This window comes from Delphinus delphis, chromosome 7, assembly GCF_949987515.2.
Source record: "Delphinus delphis chromosome 7, mDelDel1.2, whole genome shotgun sequence".
NCBI classification, from domain to species: Eukaryota; Metazoa; Chordata; class Mammalia; order Artiodactyla; family Delphinidae; genus Delphinus; species Delphinus delphis.
The window spans coordinates 51,000,083-51,020,425 of record NC_082689.1 but is presented as its reverse complement, the minus strand read 5'-3'; the positions used below and the strand labels follow the sequence as shown (position 1 = coordinate 51,020,425).

General features: G+C 34.6%; 1 protein-coding gene across 3 annotated transcripts in view; it reads right to left on the bottom strand.

Annotated features, from left to right (window-relative positions):
• Positions 1-20,343, bottom strand: part of PDE1A (phosphodiesterase 1A) — a 349,907-nt gene that overhangs the window by 114,977 nt on the left and 214,587 nt on the right. For all 3 annotated transcript variants that reach the window (XM_060016484.1, XM_060016483.1, XM_060016482.1), the window contains exon 3: positions 2,153-2,266. In XM_060016484.1, the coding sequence (XP_059872467.1) occupies positions 2,153-2,266 (114 nt within the window). The remainder of the gene's footprint in view (positions 1-2,152; positions 2,267-20,343) is intronic.

The following is a 20,343-nucleotide window of genomic DNA, read 5'->3' as shown; positions in this document are numbered from 1 at the left end:
GCATATAATAGCCTATCAAGTGAAAGATGAGACACTTAGGCAAAATGGATAGTTGCATTATGTCATTACAAGATGTATAGTGTAAATCTCCAAATAATTATTAAAGGTAAAAGTTCTTCAGCTTTATAAATAAGTATAAAAAATGAAATGTCCAGGACAGATTGAAGAAATCTTAAATACGTTAAGTTCAGTCAACTTGTGAACAAGAAACAGCACACACAAAAATGAAGGCAAGGAAATTATAGGAAAAATACCTGATTTTAAAAAAATTTACACTTTGAATCTCTGTTCACATAGAAGAATCATATACATTTATATATATTCAGTGAAAGTTAACCAAAAAATCATTCTAAAAGTATATCTATGATTTTTTTTCTTAAGTTATGACTTCACACTGTGCTTTAACAGAATTCCGTTCTGCGGACAAAGAATCACCTGTGCAGCATGGTCCTCACCACGCACTTTTCTATCAGTTGCCAGTAAAAATTCTTATTGTCTAAAATTTAAATGTCAGCCCATGATATAGGAAGATCAAGTTTCCTTTCTGAGGGGAAAAAAATCAGAATGAAAGTTCTGAATAGTATGTTACCTTCTATGAAAGGCAGAGGGAAAATATGAAATAAAAATTTATAATAAATCACTGAAAATATACATAAGAAATTTATGACTTGGGGAACTTGAGTAGACTGGGAAACAGGTGGAGACGAGACTTTCATAACATACCTTTTCACATTGTTTTGATTTTTGAGTCGTGAATTTTTTACCTATTAAATAAATTGTTGTATGTTTGTGTGTCTCTAAGTCCAGTACACACTGATATATAAAAACCTGTCTCACATCTGACTTAACGTCTCTCACCTGCCCATGCTCAGGCCTGACACAGGCAGGGACACCTGTGGAAGAGAAGGGGCATGATGAATGTCTTCACTCTCCATGCCCCGTCCCCTGTCCCACCCACTTTGCTGCTTCTCCTTGCTCAGCAATCTGGAGAGGAGGCAGGCGTCAAAGGGTCTTACAAGACTGGTGTGTTTGTTGTCATCTGTGTGACAAATACCCAAATGTTGGTTATTTTTTTCTCCTGGGGAGCTTTTGTGCGTCCCTCAGAGACAGCTTACTACACCAAGAGGGTACTTTGTTCTCTGATATTTGGGCTGAATTTTTACAATTCCTACCCTGGCTTCTATATCAACAATCACCCCATGAAGGCTGTTTTCCACCCTCTGAAGTCGGTATCCTTTGGTCAATACCTTTAAAAGACCTCTCTACTCCACCTGCCTCATGACTTTGAAAAAACTCAGTACCTTTTCTGTGCTAAAGTCTGGAAGTGCATGTCTTTCCCTCCACAGGGTCCCTCTTTACAGTCCTCCCTTTAGGCCAAGTTTTCTTAACCTCCATGCTATTGACATTTGGGGCTAGATAATTCTTTGTTGTGGGGGATTTTCGTGTGCATTTTAGTATGTTTAGTGGTATCCTTGGCCTCTACCCATTATGTTAACAGTAGCACGCCCCCATCAACAAAACAAGAATGTCTCCAGAAACTGCCCAATGACCCCTGGAAGGCAAATGGCCTGGTTGAGAGCCACAGCGCTAGCCTAACAACACTCTTCAAATGAATTGCCATTTCCTAATCTCCTTACCATTCTGCTAATTATCAGGCTGGGTGATGGGGTTTAGGTGATAATCAAATACACATTGGAGACTGCCCCTTAGCAAGCCCTGCACAGAGGGTCTGATAGATAAATATCATGAGAATATGTGGGCATGTGACACCCATTTTTTCAGAAGGAACTCCGCAATCTTGAGATAATAGGAAAATTCTTACATCAGTGAAAATCAGTGTAAGCCTACACTGTCTCTGACATTTAAAAATCTGGGCCTAAGGACAGTGAGAGTAGGGGTAAAGGAGACTTTAATTTGTTTATTTTTTGACTTTATTATTGACTATTTTTTATTATTCAAGCATTTGGATTAAAATTTGTATTTTTTAAAGAAAGAATCATATAATTCTTCCATAGCTACATGAAGAAGAACATTTTAAGTTTTAATAAGATTTTGATTTTGGTTTCATGGCTAAGATATGAGAGGAGGGTCAAGAAAAAGGGAAAAAAAGAGAGAGGCAAAAAGTTAAAAGTGAGAAGAGGTTAAAACTTACCTTGTTTCATCGATATAAACTGCTTCCAGCACAGATGCTGCATATTCAATATTCTTCTTTAAGTCTACGATGTTAACATCACCTTTTTCCAGCTGCTTCACTAAGCATCTTAGTCTATTTCCAAAAGTTGGCCAAAAAGAAAGAAAAATAAAAAGAGATTTATCATAACTGTATGGAAAATAGTCCAATATTAAATATATAAATTGGGTTAAACTTTCAGTATATCTTTCCAGGTCATTAAAATAGGAATATTTTTAGGTATATTTGGGGTATAATTAAGATCAGTTTTTATCACTTAAATGACTCAGAAATTATATTCACCTCCCAATAATATTAGGGCTATAGGTTGCTAGTTTAGGTACTATATTTCAAACATAGTTTTTCTGAAAATTCAAAACAATATAGGTATTTTCATAAAAGTATTTCTAACAGTAGAATTTATCTTATGGCTGTTTTGCTCCTTCAGAGTTGGCACTAAGAGAATATTTAAAGTCTACTCTTTTGACTACCATTGTAGCAATTATTCACTGTATATAGCAGTAAAAACAAAAATAAAAGGCAAAAGATTCAAGAAAATATAATTAAGCTGAGAAAAAAATATATGTATGCATGCTTAGTATTTTTACTGCAATGGTTTTTCACTTGAAGGAAAACTATAAAATATTTTCTCTTGGTTTTGCCCATGGGATGATGTATCCCAATTGTCTGAGAAATTTTAGAACATGCCTAGACTTCTGACTCACAGAAACTGTGATGTAATTAATACTACTGTTTTAAGTCACTAAATTTTGGGATAATTTTTTATGCAGCAATAGATATCTCATGGAGTGAGATAATACAAATTACCTCAATAAGTTTCTAACACTTTAAAAAACTTTTATGCATTAATTATAAATCCAGTGTTTCTGAAGATACTGCCCTTTACTAGGCAGAAAAAGAAAACATATTCTTTAGTCAGTACACACTATAAATAAACATTGTAAAGACAATTTACCCATTTTCCTAAATCAGCAGACAGAATTTAATTCCATTCCTAAGAAAATGTATTTCAGAGAGAATGGAGTGTATCTACTTTTAGGCACTGTCTTAAAGATAGTGTAACAGATTTTCTTTAAATTTACTTTGGGTGATTTCCAATATCAAGGTTTAGGGTATAAAGGCAAGTTAAGAATGTCAGCAAGGGTATTTGACATTTCTCCATCCATAAGAAACACTTTATTTCTCCATGGAAAAAAACCACACCTAGATTAAAACTTCTTATTCAGGAAGCTACAAAGAATTACTTTTTGTACCATATACTTTTGTATGATAAAATATTAGCAGACAACAACATTGCAAAATAAATCCATGTATCAATAAATAAGTCTTATTTGTACAGAGTCAGCAAAGTAAAACAAAACAAAAATAATAACTAAAACAGGTTACTTAGAAAGAAAAAATTAAGCCTGGCTTTGAGGCTTGTGTAAAACACCGAATGTGATGACAAAGGAAAAACACATAGAATTTTGAGGGATTTTTGTAATGCTTATGACCCAAGCACATTATACTTAGTGGAATTATGTTTTATGTGGGCAGCAAAAGTGTGATACTTTGCAATGGCTTAAAAATATTCCAGTCATGTATCCTTCTTGTGAAAAGTGTTGGTAGAGCTTGGTTGTACGGCTTTGCTGTATTTGGTTGTATGATGTGGTCTTAAAAACCATGTGAACTTCAGATGGTTACCTTCCATTCTTTCTGAATAACTGAACTCTTATATTATTTAAGTTAGCAATTTTCACTACTAAAAAACTACATTTTCCAGGTTGTCTCAAAGCTACGTATGGTCAAATGACTGCATGCTAGTTAAGGAGAATAAGAAGGTCATTGAGTAAGACTTTCAGAACGATTATTTTGAAGAAGGCTAACTCAGCTAGAAAGGATTCTCTTTTACCCTTGCCTGTTCCTTATTGCCTGGAATGCAGTGGAACTGTCTGAAGGTCCAGGAGCTATATAGGATCATAAAGTGATCTGACTAAAGGAAGCTACCCACTAAGAATGGCAGAGAAGGAAGAGGGAATTGGTCTGGGTCCCATGCTGTGAATCCACCTGAATGAAATCACCTACATCTGGACTTACTTCATAAGATAACAAAAAATAAAATGTTGTGTTCAAGCCACTATTATTTTGAGATTTCTTATTAAATTTTGAATTTTATTTTATTTTTTTTTATACAGCAGTTTCTTATTAGTCATCAATTTTATACACATCAGTGTATACATGTCAATCCCAACCTCCCAATTCATCACACCACCACACCCACGCCCCCGCCGCTTTCCCCCCTTAGTGCCCATACGTTTGTTCTCTACATCTGTGTCTCAACTTCTGCCCTGCAAACCGGTTCATCTGTACCATTTTTCTAGGTTCTACATACATACATTAATATATGATATTTGTTTTTCTCTTTCTGACTTCCTTCCTTCCTCTGCAAGTTTTTGGAAGAGTTTGAGAAGGATGGGTGTTAGCTCTTCTCTAAATGTGTGATAGAATTCGCCTGTGAAGCCATCTGGTCCTGGACTTTTGTTTGTTGGAAGATTTTTAATCACAGTTTCAATTTCAGTGCTTGTGATTGGTCTGTTCATATTTTCTATTTCTTCCTGGTTCAGTCTTGGAAGGTTATACCTTTCTAAGAATTTGTCCATTTCTTCCAGGTTGTACATTTTACTGGCATAGAGTTGCTTGTAGTAGTCTCTTAGGATGCTTTGCATTTCTGCAGTGTCTGTTGTAACTTCTTTTTCATTTCTAATTTTATTGATTTGAGTCCTCTCCCTCTTTTTCTTGATAAGTCTGGCTAATGGTTTATCAATTTGTTTATCTTCTCAAAGAACCAGCTTTTAGTTTTATTGATCTTTGCTATTGTTTTCTTTGTTTCTATTTCATTTATTTCTTATTTTTAAATTTTTATTTATTTATTTTTGGCTGTGTTCGGTCTTTGTTTCTGTGCCAGGGCTTTCTCTAGTTGCGGCGAGCGGGGGCCACTATTCATCGCGGTGCATGGGCCTCTCACTGTTGCAGCCTCTCTTGTTGCGGAGCACAGGCTCCAGACCCGCAGGCTCAGTAGTTGTGGCTCACGGGCCTAGGTGCTCCACAGCATGTGGGATCTTACCAGACCAGGGCCCGAACCTGTGTACCCTGCATTGGCAGGCAGATTCTCAACCACTGTGCCATCAGGGAAGCCCTATTTCATTTATTTCTGCTCTGATCTTTATGATTTCTTTCCTTCTGCTAACTTTGGGTTTTGTTTGTTCTTCTTTCTCTAGTTCCTTTAGGTGTCAGGTGATTGTTTATCTGAGATTTTTCTTGCTTCTTGAGGTAGGCTTGTATAGCTATAAACCTCCCTCTTAGAACTGCTTTTGCTGCATCCCATAGGTTTTGGGTCATTGTATTTTCATTATCATTTGTCTCTAGGTATTTTTTGATTTCCTCTTTGATTTCTTCAGTGATCTCTTGGTTATTTAGTAACGTATTGTTTAGCCTCCATGTGTTTGTGTTTTTTATGGTTTTTTTTCCCTGTAATTCATTTCTAATCTCATAATGTTGTGGTCAGAAAAGATGCTTGATATGATTTCAATTTTCTTAAATTTACTGAGGTTTGATTTGTGACCCAAGATGTTGTCTATCCTGGAGAATGCTCCGTGCGCACTTGAGAAGAAAGTGTAATCTGCTGTTTTTGGATGGAATGTACTATAACAATCAATTAAATCTATCTGGTCTACTGTGTCATTTAAAGCTTCTGTTTCCCTTATTAATTTTCTGTCTGGATGATCTGTCCATTGGTGTAAGTGAGGTGTTAAAGTCCCCCACTATTATTGTGTTACTGTCGATTTTCTCTTTTATAGCTGTTAGCAGTTGCCTTATGTATTGAGGTGCTCCTATGTTGGGTGCATATATATGTATAATTGTTACATCATCTTCTTGTGTTGATCCCTTGATCATTATGTAGTGCCCTTCCTTGTCTCTTGTAATATTCTTTATTTTAAAGTCTATTTTATCTGATATGAGTATTGCTACTCCAGCTTTCTTTTGATTTCCATTTGCATGGAATATCTTTTTCCATCCCCTCACTTTCAGTCTGTATGTGTCCCTAGGTCTGAAGTGGGTCTCTTGTAGACAGCCTATATATGGGTCTTGTTTTTGTATCCATTCAGCAAGCCTGTGTCTTGTGGTTGGAGCATCTAATCCATTCATTTTTAAGGTAATTATTGATATATATGTTCCTATGACCATTTTCTTAATTGTTTTGGGTTTGGTTTTGTAGGTCCTTTTCTTCTCTTGTGTTTCCCACTTAGAAAAGTTCCTTTAGCATTTGTTGTAGAACTGGTTTGGTGGTGCTGAATTCTCTTTTGCTTGTCTGTAAAGCTTTTGATTTCTCCATCGAATCTGAATGAGATCCTTGCCGGGTAGAGTAATCCTGGTTGTAGGGTCTTTACTTTCATCACGTTAAGTATATCATGCCATTCCCTTCTGGCTTGTAGAGTTTCTGCTGAGAAATCAGCTGTTAACCTTATGGGAGTTCCCTTGTATGTTATTTGTCATTTTTTCCCTTGCTACTTTCAGTAATTTTTCTTTGTCTTTAAGTTTTGCCAATTTGATTACTATGTTTCTCGGTATGTTTCTCCTTGGGTTTATCCTGTATGGGACTCTGTGCTTCCTGGACTTGGGTGGCTATTTCCTTTCCCACGTTAGGGAAGTTTTCGACTATAATCTCTTCAATATTTTCTCGGGTCCTTTCTCTCTCTCTTCTCCTTCTGGGACCCCTATAATGCGAATGTTTTTGCGTTTAATGTTTTCCCAGAGGTCTCTTAGGCTGTCTTCATTTCTTTTCATTCTTTTTTCTTTATTCTGTTCCACAGCAGTGAATTCCACCATTCTGTCTTCCATGTCATTTATCCATTCTTCTGCCTCAGTTATTCTGCTATTGATTCCTTCTAGTGTAGTTTTCATTTCAGTTATTGGATTGTTCATCTCTGTTTGTTTGTTCTTTAATTCTTTAGGTCTTTGTTAAACATTTCTTGCATCTTCTCCATCTTTTCCTCCATTCTTTTTCTGAGGTCCTGGATCACCTTCACTAGAATTATTCTGAATTCTTTTTCTGGAAGGTTGCCTATCTCCACTTCATTTAGTTGTTTTCCTGGGGTTTATTTTGTTCCTTCATCTGGTACATAGCCCTCTGCCTTTTCATCTTGTCTATCTTTCTGTGAATGTCGTTTTTGTTCCACAGGCTGCAGGATTGTAGTTTTTCTTGCTTCTGCTGTCTGCCCTTTGGTGGATGAGGCTATCTAAGAGGCTTGTGCAAGTTTTCTGATGGGAGGGACTGGTCTTGAGATTGCTTTTAAATGCAGCTGAACACAATCCTAACTGATAAATCAAATGAATAAGAAATGAATCAAATTATGGTCTTTTGGGGGTATATGCCTAGTAGTGGGATTGCTGGGTCATATGGTAGTTCTATTCTTAGTTTTTTAAGGAACCTCCATACTATTTTCCATAATACATGCACCCTAATGTTTCTAGCAGCACTATTTACAACAGCCAGAACAAGGAAGCAACTTAATGTCCATCGACAGAGAAATGGATAAAGAAGATGTGGTACATATATACAATGAAATATTACTCAGCCATAAAAAGGAATGAAATCAGGTCATTTGTAGAGACATGGATGGACCTGGAGTCTATCATACAGAGTGAAGTAAATCAGAAAGAGAAAAACAAATATTGTATATTAACGCATATGTGTGGAACCTAGAAAAATGGTATAGATGGTCCTATTTGCAAAGCAGAAATAGAGACACAGACGCAGAGAGCAAATGTATAGAAACCAAGGGGGAAACAGGGGTGGGTGGGAGGAATTAGGAGATTGGGATTGACACATGTACACTATTAATACTATGTATAAAATAGATAACTAATGTGAACATACTCTGTAGCACAGGGAAGTCTACTTAATGCACTGTGGTGACCTGAATGGGAAGGGGGTCCAAAATGGAGGGAATATATGTATATGCATGGCTGATTCATTTTGCTGTACAGTAGAAACTAACACAACATTGTAAAGCAACTATACTCCAATAAAAATTAATTTTAAAAAATGAAACAAAATAAGGAACTCAAGAATAGAGAAATTATCATATAAAAGAAGAGAGGACACTCCTGGTAAACTATACTCAGGTTCACTTCCTAACTCATGACAGCCTGCAGTTGTTCCCAGGGAGTCATCCATCAGCAGATCACATGTGATGAAACCTGGGACATCAAAAGGCTCTAATACTTACACAATGAACATGCTTTTTCACAGAGATATCTTGATGTAGTTTAAAACCAACAAACATTATAAATTGTTATATGTTAATAGGGGTAATAACCTGTAATCTGACACAAAAAATAGCTTTGAAAAATCTTAATAGGGGTATAAACCTAGAATCTAACACAAGAAATAGCTTTGAAAAAAATACTCCAGAAAAGTTTTATCACCCAACTAGAAAAACTAATTAGATATGGTTATAACTCTGTAAAACCATACCTACCTATACACAGACACACACAGACGCACACACAGACACACACACACTCTCATACACACACCTCTAAACTCACTATGTCAATACCAAAAAAACAGAAATATATTTTGGAGGATTATTAGGACTTCCTTTATCTCCTTTGCCTGTATGCACAAAATTTCCTTTAGTGAGTACACATTTCTATTTACATAAAAAGAAAAAACCTTTGTATTGTAAAAAGATTATTTATAATTAGAACAGCATGTTAAGGAAACAATTTCTATATTTGTTATTTCAATGTGAATTTGCTTTTGTAATCAATTTATGCATACAGTAATCCCCAACGATCTTATTTAGGCTTTAGTTTCCCTTTGTAGATAATACAAGGCCAAACATTATCATGAATCATTTTCAAATGATCATACATTTTAAACTGGTGGGTTCCAAAGCATTAAGGCTTTACTGAATATATCTGTACAAATTTTTTATTTTTTTAAGAAGATATAGACTATTTATGTAATTCCTAAACTATCCTATAAGCAAATTCTCAGAACTGAAGAAGAAATCACAAAGTCATATGATAAAATAAATAAGTTCCCTAAATTTAGTAAAAACTCTTTTAAATAATGATTTGGTTTCTTTCATCGGAGTAAGCAAGCCGGGTGAAAAACAGTACAGTATTACCAGGACTAGGTATATTCTACTGGTTCCCAAAGCTTAAGATAAGTATATGTACTTTATGTTCTAACTTGAGCACTTTCTGGCCCAGCAATTCAGCAATCTGTGGATAGAGACTCCACTGGCTTCCCTGCACGGTAGCAAACAAGAGCTGTTCTATCAAACAGCAAAGACCTGCTGTTTGTAAGCAGATAATATTGCCAAGAAGGTATTAAAACCCAAGTCTGTTAAATAAATAATTATTTAGCATTTATTACTGCAACTGGGGCTGTGTAAGAAAAATTGTGTATATGAATACATATAAGAATGCATATATATGGATACACACACGTAATGCACCACAGTACCTGTCTTCAAGATATCTGCAATCTCTGGGAATGGCATGACTTATGCAAATAATGTTGTCAAATGTTGGAATGCATACATTTCCCATTACTTCTTTTCCCTAATTTCCAAGCAAACTGATTTAGTCACTGTGCCTCAAACACTCTCACATCATCCTAGATTCAAGTTCTTATTTCTTACTGAAATCCCTTTCTCCTGTATCCCATCTTTAACTGTCTGAATCATGTTTAATTACCAGGCATATCTGGGATGCTATCTATATCATTGGTACTTAGAAGATTTTTATCCACTGTGATCTCTCGACTTAGAAATTAAACCACACTTCATTTATCCCTCACTTATGAAATTGATATTTCTCTGGCTTTCACTATAATTTTAATATTTTGTGCATGATGTTTTCCCAACTGATTTTTCAACCAATAAAAAAATTGCAAGGCCCACAAAGAAGGAACATTGATCCATAATGAGGATAAAAATCAGTCAGTCAAAATTGACCCCAAAACTACAAAGATGATAGAATAAGTAAGCAAGGATGTTAAAAGTTACAATTAAAACAATAACATACTACTCAATACTCTGTAATGGCCTGTATGGGAAAAGAACCTACAAAAAAGAGTATATATATATATATATATATAACTGATTCACTTTGTTGCACACCTGAAACTAACAAAATATTGTAAATCAACTATACTCCAATAAAAGTTAAAAAAATAACATAAACAACATTATGCCAATAAATTCAACAACTCAGACAAAATAAACAATTTCCTTAAAAGATGCAAGCTACTAAATTTCAAAAAGAAATTAATAAACCGATTTTGTAGTTAAAAACTTTCACACAAAGAAAACTTCAGGCCCAAACGACTTCATTGGTGAATTCCTACGAACATTTAATGAAGTAATAATACCTATTCCCTACAAACTTTTCCAGAAAAAGAATCCCAACTCATTCTAGGAGTACAAAATTACCTGTATAACAAAACCAGATGAAAACATTAAAAGAAGAAAAAGAAGCAGCAGCAGTAACATATTAATGAATATGCCCCATGAACATAAATGTAAACATTTCTTAACATTTTAAGAAATCAAGTCCACCAGTACATAAAAGAATACTGCATCATAAAAGAGATTTATCCCAGGAATGAAAGGTTGTTATAAAATTGAAAAATTAATCAATGTAATTCACTATATTAAGAGACTAAGAAAAGCCATATGATCATCTTAATAAATACTCAAACAGTATTAGACAAAATCCAACATCAATTGCTGATTGAAACTCTTAGCATTTTAGGAATAGAGGGGAGCCTACAAAAATCTACAGCTAATGTCATAAATAATGTTAAATGACTGAATGCTTTCCTTCAAACATCAGGAACAAGGCTCTAGTCTCACCACAGATATTCATAATTTCACCAGATCTTTCAGCCAAAGCTATAAGGCAAGAATAAAAGCTATCCAGACTGGAAAGAAAGAAATAAAACTGTCTTTGTTCACAGACAGCATGGTTGTCTAAGTAGAAAATCTGATGAAATATAACAAAAAGTTACTAGAATAAAAAGTAATAAATGATTTTAACAAGTTTATAATATAAAAAAGATACAAAAATAATATCATTCTATATAATAATGAACAATCTGAAATTAAAATGAAAAGCAATACCATTTACAATAGTACCGAAATGTAAAATTCTTAGATATAAATCTGACAAAGTATGTGCAGGCCCTATACACTGAAAACTATAGAACATTGCTGAATGGAATAAAGGTAGACCTAAATAAATGGAGAGATGCATCATGTTTATGGATTGGAAGACCCAATATTGTTAACATGTCATTTCTCCACAAATTTATCTATAGATTCAATACAACGCCAGTAAATATCCCAGCAGGATTTTTGTTTTTGTATATATTGACATGCTGATTCTGAAATTCACATAGAATCAAGGAGCTAAAATAGTCAAAACAAATTTTACAAAAACAACAAAGTTGGGGGATTTATACTACTTCAAGACTTATAAGACTTCAAGACATTTTAAAGCTACAGTAATCAGTACAGAATAAATGGCATAATATAGTACATTATTAGCAACAAGATAGTATAACAGATCAATGGAACAGAATATAAAGTCTAAAAATAGACCCCCAATATATAATCAATTTATTTCAGAAAAAGATGCAATGATAATCTAGAGGAAAAAGGATAACCTTTACAACAAATTGTGCTGGATCATTAAAAATGTCCATGTGTAAAAGGAACTTTGATCCATACATGCATCACAGATTTAAATGTATATCTTAAAACTAGAAACCTAGAAGAAAACGTAGGAGAAAATCTTTTTGACCTTGAGTCAGCCAAAGATGTCTTAGGTACAACACCTACGAAAAAAAATAAGTTGAACTTCACCAATATTAAGAACGTCTGTTCTTCAAAACCATTGTTTCAAGAATTAAAAGACAAGCCACAGACTGGGAGAAAATATTTGCAAACCATATATCTGATAAAGGATTTTCAGAAAACATATAAAGAACTTGCAAAACTCAATAATAAGATAAACAATCCAATACAAAATCTGCCAATGATTTTTTTCTATCACCAAAAAAGATATATTCATGGCAAACATGAAAAGATGCTCAAAATTACTGGTCACCAGAAAAAATTCAACCTAAAATAATAGTGAGATATAATCAAATACCTATTGGAATGACTAAAATTAAAATAACTGATCATACCAAATATTGGCAAAGATGTAAAGCAAGTTAAACTACATACACAGCTGTTGGGAATGTAAATAAATACAATCATTTTGGAAAACATTTTCTCAAGAAGTTACACATGTATCTACCATGTGACTCAACCACTCTATTCTTTGATGGAGAGAAAAAGAAATATATGTCCTTACACATACTTGTACATGAGCATCATAAGCAGCTTTATTTGTAAGAGCCCCAAACTGGAAACATCCCCAATGTTCATCCACAAGTAAATGGAAAAACAAATTGGGGCATATCCATCCAAAGAAGTTCACTCATCAATAAAAGGAATGAACTATTGATACACATAATGACAGGAGTGAATTTCAAATAATTACGCTGAGTGAAATACGATAGACGCATATGTATGATTCGATTTATATAAAATTTTTTAAATGTAAGCTATTCTTACAGTGACAGGAAGCAGATTAGAGGTTGCCTGGGAGTGAGGAGATGAAGGAGGAAAGGAGGGGAAGGGTTACAAAGGAGCTGGAGGAAACTTTGAGGGTAATGGAAATGTTTGTTTTCTTCATTGTGGTGATGGTTTCATAGGTGTACACAGATGTTCATACTTGTCAAATTATAAATTACACAGTGAAATATGTAATTTGAGATAGAAAAAGCACATATGTTAAATAGATGCTTCTGTTACATATCTTTATTTTTCATCAATTTTATTAAAATGCTTAAATTTTTAATATATACTATCATGAAAGGCATGATAAAAAATCGAAAGTAGCATTAAACTGTTAATGATCTTTCTCCAAGGAGAATGACACTAATTTTGATAATTCACAAGACTTTTAAATCAGCCTGAATATTAGGTGCTGAACAGCTTTGATGTTCGTAGCTTTTTGGTGGGACTTCCTTACCTTCTAACGATCAGAACATTTAAAAGAAGATAGAAATGAAAACAGAAACCATCTTTGAAAATAATTGATTGGATCTGTGATTCAATCAAGCAGTTGCAGAAGAAAAATAATTTCTACCATTGAACAGAGTACTGAACTGTAGAAAATGATTATTTTTTTATTCAAATATAGAACCAACACTTTCTAAATGAAAAAATACTCAGTATAAAGGGATGTAGTTTTCAGAATCAAGCACTTCATATACTCTAAAACTTACCTTCTGAGATTGCTACATGACTCTATCATGCAAAAGGACCACCTACATGACTAAGAATATTATACTGAAAAATTCCGTGTGTCTATGCATGTCTTCATTAATTCTAGGATAAAAATGTCCAGGATATCCCTAATGCTGTAAAGCATGAATGATATATACATCAATAATTTAAGAGAGAATTGATACTCATCATATTTCTGTCAATGTCCCCATTTTTGACCTAACCGAACAAAAGTGAGAAGGATATGGTTGTAAGAATGTCATCTTAAGAAGCAGAAGAGGTAAAGCTAAAAGAATATCTATAGTGATATTAACATTAACTTTAAAATATGGCCATACGCAGGAGTGCACAAAAACACAAATAGGTACTGCCAGAACTAGAAGCTTCTATGTCATTTTCTAAGTCCTGCATGCCTCTAATCTTAACATGATAAAAAATGATGATAAGAAGCCATTAAATAATGAAATTGTGTTGTCTACTCTGTAGGACAATGCTTAGGAAATTAAATTCTAATCTTAGTATAAAAAGCAAGGCTTATAGATTTAAAGTCTTTTTAAGATACTTTTTTTTCCCCACAGAGGCCAATGTTATAATTGTAAAGCTCCTTGATACCTTTATTTTATAGAATAAATCATTCCCCCCAAAATTGGTATCATTGAAAAAAATGGGAACAATTGTATGGCAGACACTATTGCTCTTTAAAATATATTTACATTCTACATTTAAAGGAGCAAAATAACTCTGCTGGAGAATATATAATGGAAAAGTATTTTTTTTTAACATCTTTATTGGAGTATAGTTGCTTTACAATGTAAACAATGTTTACAATGTTTACCTCACTACAAATAACTCAATTTCATTTCTTTTTATGGCTGAGTAATATTCCATTGCATATATGTGCCACATTTTCTTTAACCATTCATCTGTCGACGGACACTTAGGTTGCCTCTATGTCTTGGATATTGTAAATAGAGCTGCAATGAACATTGTGGTACATGACCCTTTCTGAATTATGGTTTTCTCAGGGTATATGCCCAGTAGTGGGATTGCTGGGTTGTATGGTAATTCTATTTTTAGTTTTTTAGGAACTTCCATACTGTTCTCCATAGTGGCTGTATCAATTTATATTCCCACCAACAGTGCAAGAGGGTTCCCTTTTCTCCACACCCTCTCCAGCATTTATTGTTTCTAGATTTTTTTTGATGATGGCCATTCTGACCAGTGTGAGGTGATACCTCATTGTAGTTATGATTTGCATTTCTCTAATGGTTAGTGATGTTGAGCATCCTTTCATGTGTTTGTTGGCAATCTGTATACCTTCTTTGGAGAAATGTCTATTTAGGTCTTCTGCCCATTTTTAGATTGGGTTGTTTGTTTTTTTGATATTGAGCTGCATGAGCTGCTTATATATTTTGGAGATTAATCCTTTGTCAGTTGCTTCATTCGCAAATATTTTCACCCATTCTGAGGGTTGTCTTTTGGTCTTGTTTATGGTTTCCTTTGCTGTGCAAAAGCTTTGAAGTTTCATTAGGTCCCATTTGTTTATTTTTGGTTTTATTTCCATTTCTTTAGGAGCTGCGTCAAAAAGGATCTTGCTGTGATTTATGTCATAGAGTGTTCTGCCTATGTTTTCCTCTAAGAGTTTGATAGTGTCTGGCCTTACGTTTAGGGCTTTAATTCATTTTGAGTTTACTTTTGTGTATGGTGTTAGGAAGTGTTCTAAATTTCATTCTTTTACACGTAGCTGTCCAGTTTTCCCAGTACCAATTATTGAAGGGGCTGTCTTTTCTCCACTGTATATTCTTGTCTCCTTTATCAAAGATAAGGTGACAGTATGTGTCTGGGTTTATCTCTGGCCTTTCTGTCCTGTTCCATTGATCTATATTTCTGTTTTTGTGCCAGCACCATACTTTCTTGATTACTTTAGCTTTGTAGTATAGTCTAAAGTCAGGGAGCCTGATTCCTCCAGCTCCGTTTTTCTTTCTCAGGATTACTTTGGCTATTTGGGGTCTTTTGTGTTTCCATACAAATTGTGAAATTTTTTGTTCTAGTTCTGTGAACAATGCCATTGGTAATTTGATAGAGATTGCATTGAATCTGTAGATCGCTTTGGGTAATATAGTCATTTTCACAATGTTGATTCTTCCAATCCAGGAACATGGTATTTCTCTCCATTTGTTTGTATCATCTTTAATTTCTTTCATCAGTGTCTTATAGTTTTCTGCATGCAGGTCTTTTGTCTCCTTAGGTAGGTTTATCCTTAGGTGGCCGTATCAATTTACATTCCCAACAACAGTGCAAAAGTGTTCCCTTTTCTCCACACCCTCTACAGCATTGATTGTTTGTAGATTTTTTGATGATGGCAATTCTGACCAGTGTGATGTGATACCTCATTGTAGTTTTGATTTGTATTTCTCTAATGATTAGTGACGTTGACCATCTGTATGTCTTCTTTGGTGAACTGTCTATTTAGGTCTTCTGCCGAACTGTCTTTAGGCTCAAAACAAAAGGGTGAAAATCTTCTTAGAACTTTCAGATTACTTTCTCCACCCCAAGTAACAGGAGACTACCCTTACCTATTCCTATAGCAAACCTGGAAAGGAGGCAGGACTGCCAGATTGAAAACAGAGAAATTAAACAAAAGTCAGCATGTTGAGTGATGATACCCCAGGTTCCTTTCTCCCACCTATTTACAGGATGAAGATTGAGGGATTCACTGCGGGAGAGACTGAAAAGACCCAGAGAAATGAAATTTTGGAAACCAACAGTTTGTACTTGCTGAAGCCCAGAAGGTGACAAGCACCACGTATGACAAAGAGATTCTAATCACTTTTCAGAGCCACACTCTTTAATATTAATGGCCTGTCATCAATTTGCAAGCCTTGAAGGAAAACCTCAAACATGAAAGACATATATTTAGACAAATAAAGAAACTTGGGGCTTCCCTGGTGGCGCAGTGGTTGAGAGTCCACCTGCCGATGCAGGGGACACGGGTTTGTGCCCTGGTCCGGGAGGATCCCACATGCCGCAGAGCAGCTGGACCCGTGAGCCACGGCCGCTGGGCCTGTGCATCCGGAGCCTGTGCTCCACAATGGGAGAGGCCACAACGGTGAGAGGCCCACGTACCGCAAAAAAAAAAAAAAAAAAAAGAAACTTGAAGGAAACAGAAACAATATAGAGACCAAAGGAAAACATAAAAAAAAAAAAACAAAAACCTGAATTGACCACAATGAGATATCACCTCACAGATGAATGGCTGACATCTGTTGGCAAGGATGTGGAGAAAGGGAACCCTAGTTCACTGATGGTGGGAATGTACATTGGTACAACCACTATGGAAAACAGTAGGGAAGTTCCTGGGTATTTATCCAAAGAAAATGAAAACACATATTTGAAAAGATATATGCACCTCAATGTTTATAGCAGCATTATTTATAATAGCCAAGATACGGAAGTTGCCTAGGTGCCCATCAACAGATGAATGGATAAAGAAGATGTGGTACATATATGCAATGGAATATTACTCAGCCATGAAAAAGAATGAAATTTTGTCATTTGCAACAACATGGATGGACCCAGAGGGTATTATGTTTAGTGAAATAAGTTGGACAGAGAAAGAAAAACACTGTGTTTTCACTTATATGTGGATCTAAATAATAAAACAGATGAATGAATATAACAAAACAGGAACAGACTCATAGATACAGAGAACCAACTATTGGGTTGGCCAAAAAGTTCATTCTGAAAGCTCAAATGAAATTTTTGACCAACCCAATATTTTATAATAACTTTAAATGGTGTATAATCTATAAAGATATTGAATCACTATGTGGTAAACCTGAAACTAATATAACATTGTAAATTAACTATACTTCAATTTAAAAAAAAACGGAGAAAAGTAAGGGAAGATTTATTCGTGAAAAAAGAACATGATGGTACTTTTAAAAAATAGAATAAATGGTGATGAAAGAGTTCTTGGGAATTGAAACTGATGATTTATTACATACAAATGTCAACAGAAGGGGTAGAGGATAAAGTCTAATATGCCACAAAGTGGACAAAAAGACAGCAAAATAAATAATAGAATAATAATGATAAGAAAATTAGAATGCTGGTTCAGGAGATGTAATATCTAGCTAACTAAAGTTCTAGAAATCAGGAACGGAGGAAATTCTCAAAAAAACCACCCAATTTTCTAGAACTAAGAATCTCCATTTTGAAAAAGCCTACTGGGGTCAGTCTCATGAGCATGAAACCTGATAGTCATAGAGGACCTTGAGCTTAGAAGGACCTCCCCCCGCTTAGCTTAGTGCTCTGCTGTCACCATCCTGAAATTCTTAATAATTTTTGAACAAGAAGTTCCGCATTTTCATTTTGCACTGGGCCCTGAACATAATATAGCTGGTCCTGGGGTCAACCTACAATTCTACACTCAGCCAAACTATCAATCAAGTTTGAAGAAAGAATAAAGGCATTTTCAGATACTCAATGAGTCTAAAAATTTGACTTTCTATGCATTCTATTTCAGGAAGCCACTGGGGGATACCTTTGACCAAAACAAGAACATAACACTAACTCTAATACAGATAAGTGAAAAAGGGAAGCCTCCAAAGGAGAGATATGTGTCCATCCTAGGAATTAACTAGGAGTACAGAGGAAAGGAAGTAGGAGGGAAGTCTCTGGGGGTGAAAATGGAACTGATGAACAATGGAACTGATGGGATATTTGGAACTTTGCTTTGACAGATCAGTTGAGCATAAAATTATAAAAATACAATGATTATGAAATCAAGGAAAAAGAAAAAAGTTATACAAGATATAAGTCATTTGATTGACTATTTGATTGAGAAGTGAATAATATTTAGAAATTACACTGCTTAAACAGTAGTGACTTAACAAAATAAGGTACAATAAAATTCTTTTCAGAAGATGAGGGTAGGGAAGTTGGTGAAATTAATGTACAAGAGCTATTCCTCTATTAACATTACAGATGTCAGTTGGTAAAGTTTGAAATTGATAAATCAAAAAATAGTAAAAGATATTATTTGGAAGTATGTTAAAGAACAAATAACTAAACCGAACTAAACCATTGAGATTATTTAATTCTGGGAAATTGACTGCTGTGTTTTGATAATAATAAAAAGAGTTTTAATGAAATAATCCCCTCTTAAAGTACAATATTTGATATATTGCTCACAAAACAAGTGACAACTTAGAAGTCAGGTCCTATACTTGGTCATATGGAACCACTGACCATGACAAATTTAAAGGACTGAAAAATAACAAGATGTTAAAATTTATCTTGAATTGAAGCAAAGAAAGCTTTAAGAGGGTAAAAAATATTCCAATCATGAGTTGATGGTTATATTGAACTCCAGTTGTTCTAGCCTCTTTTGGATGCATAGTGAAGCCAAAGGAAAGAATATTACACATGATAATTAAATATATACCTGTTCATCACATGTTCCAGGCTCATGGACTAAACTGACTGAAAACAGGCACATATGTTTTAGATTTGAGGTAGACACAGAAAAGGAAATATATATGTGAAAAAGAGAAAGGGAGATATGGGGGAATATCAATAGTATAAAATATTAGAGTAGAGTAAACTATGATGGCTGAATTTATTACATATTTTTTGCAGAATCAGAGAAAGGGGAAAAGTATATTGAGCAGTGCTACAAAAGTCAAATTAGAATGTAGTTTAGAAAGAATTAAAGTGAGTAGACAAGAGGTTGGGCATAAAAAGAGCATGATGAATCTGGGGTGCTCCTAAAGCAATAAGGGGCTAGAAACCAGTAAAGTCTATGACCGTATTGGCTGAGTAAAGCAACTTCAGCACCAGTTCCACCAAAAATAACAAAGGAATGTTTAAAAATGCGCTTGGGACATTTACTCCTAATTAATGCAGTACTTGTACCAACATGCTTCAAAAATACACTACCAGAGAAGGAAAATCATATTAAAATAGATTTTTAAAGAAATGTGCTTACAAAAATATAAAAGAAAAGTCAACATGGAATTTTTCCAATTACAATAAATCATAAACATCAGAAAACCTAAGAAGCAGAAATATTTCCATGGCAAATACCATCAAAATCCTATCAGTGTTCAGGGAAGTAGAGAAGTCCTTCTGTTACTCTTGACACTCAGAGATAGAAAAATTGGGATCAATTAAAGAAGAGTGTCTTGAAAGAGCAATCCTTCTGTTGGGATGAAATTGGTGGCATAATAAGTGACCAAACTGACTTCTAATTAATTGATTGAGAAGATGGCTTTTATTGTGAAGGTTGCTGTATGTATTAGAAAAATTATTTTAGCCTAATTTGAATAATTCTCTCTCTCCTTCCCCCCTTCTTCCCCTCCCCCTTTTCCTGTCCCTAACACTCTCCCTTTACCACTCTCCCTCCCTCCCAATCTCCCCCACTACCTGTCTCTCTCCATGTTGTATATGAATACTCTGGATTTCAAGACACCACTAAAATTGGAGGACAAAAATTCATGTTTGATTTTGCTGAGTTTTCCTTGCCTCCATAGAAATGTAACTTTTGTATACATGATCTCTCAGGATTGTTGGAAATAATTCTTTCCTTATGAGATCTTAGGAATGTTATATTGACATTGACAGAAGCAGTTCTGAAAATGCATCATCACTTGTATAAATTACTGAGTCCCAAATTTAGTATAGCTTAACAATAGGAATAAAAAAATAAAAGATTCTCAAATGAATTAGTCATGTTCTAACTAGGAAATA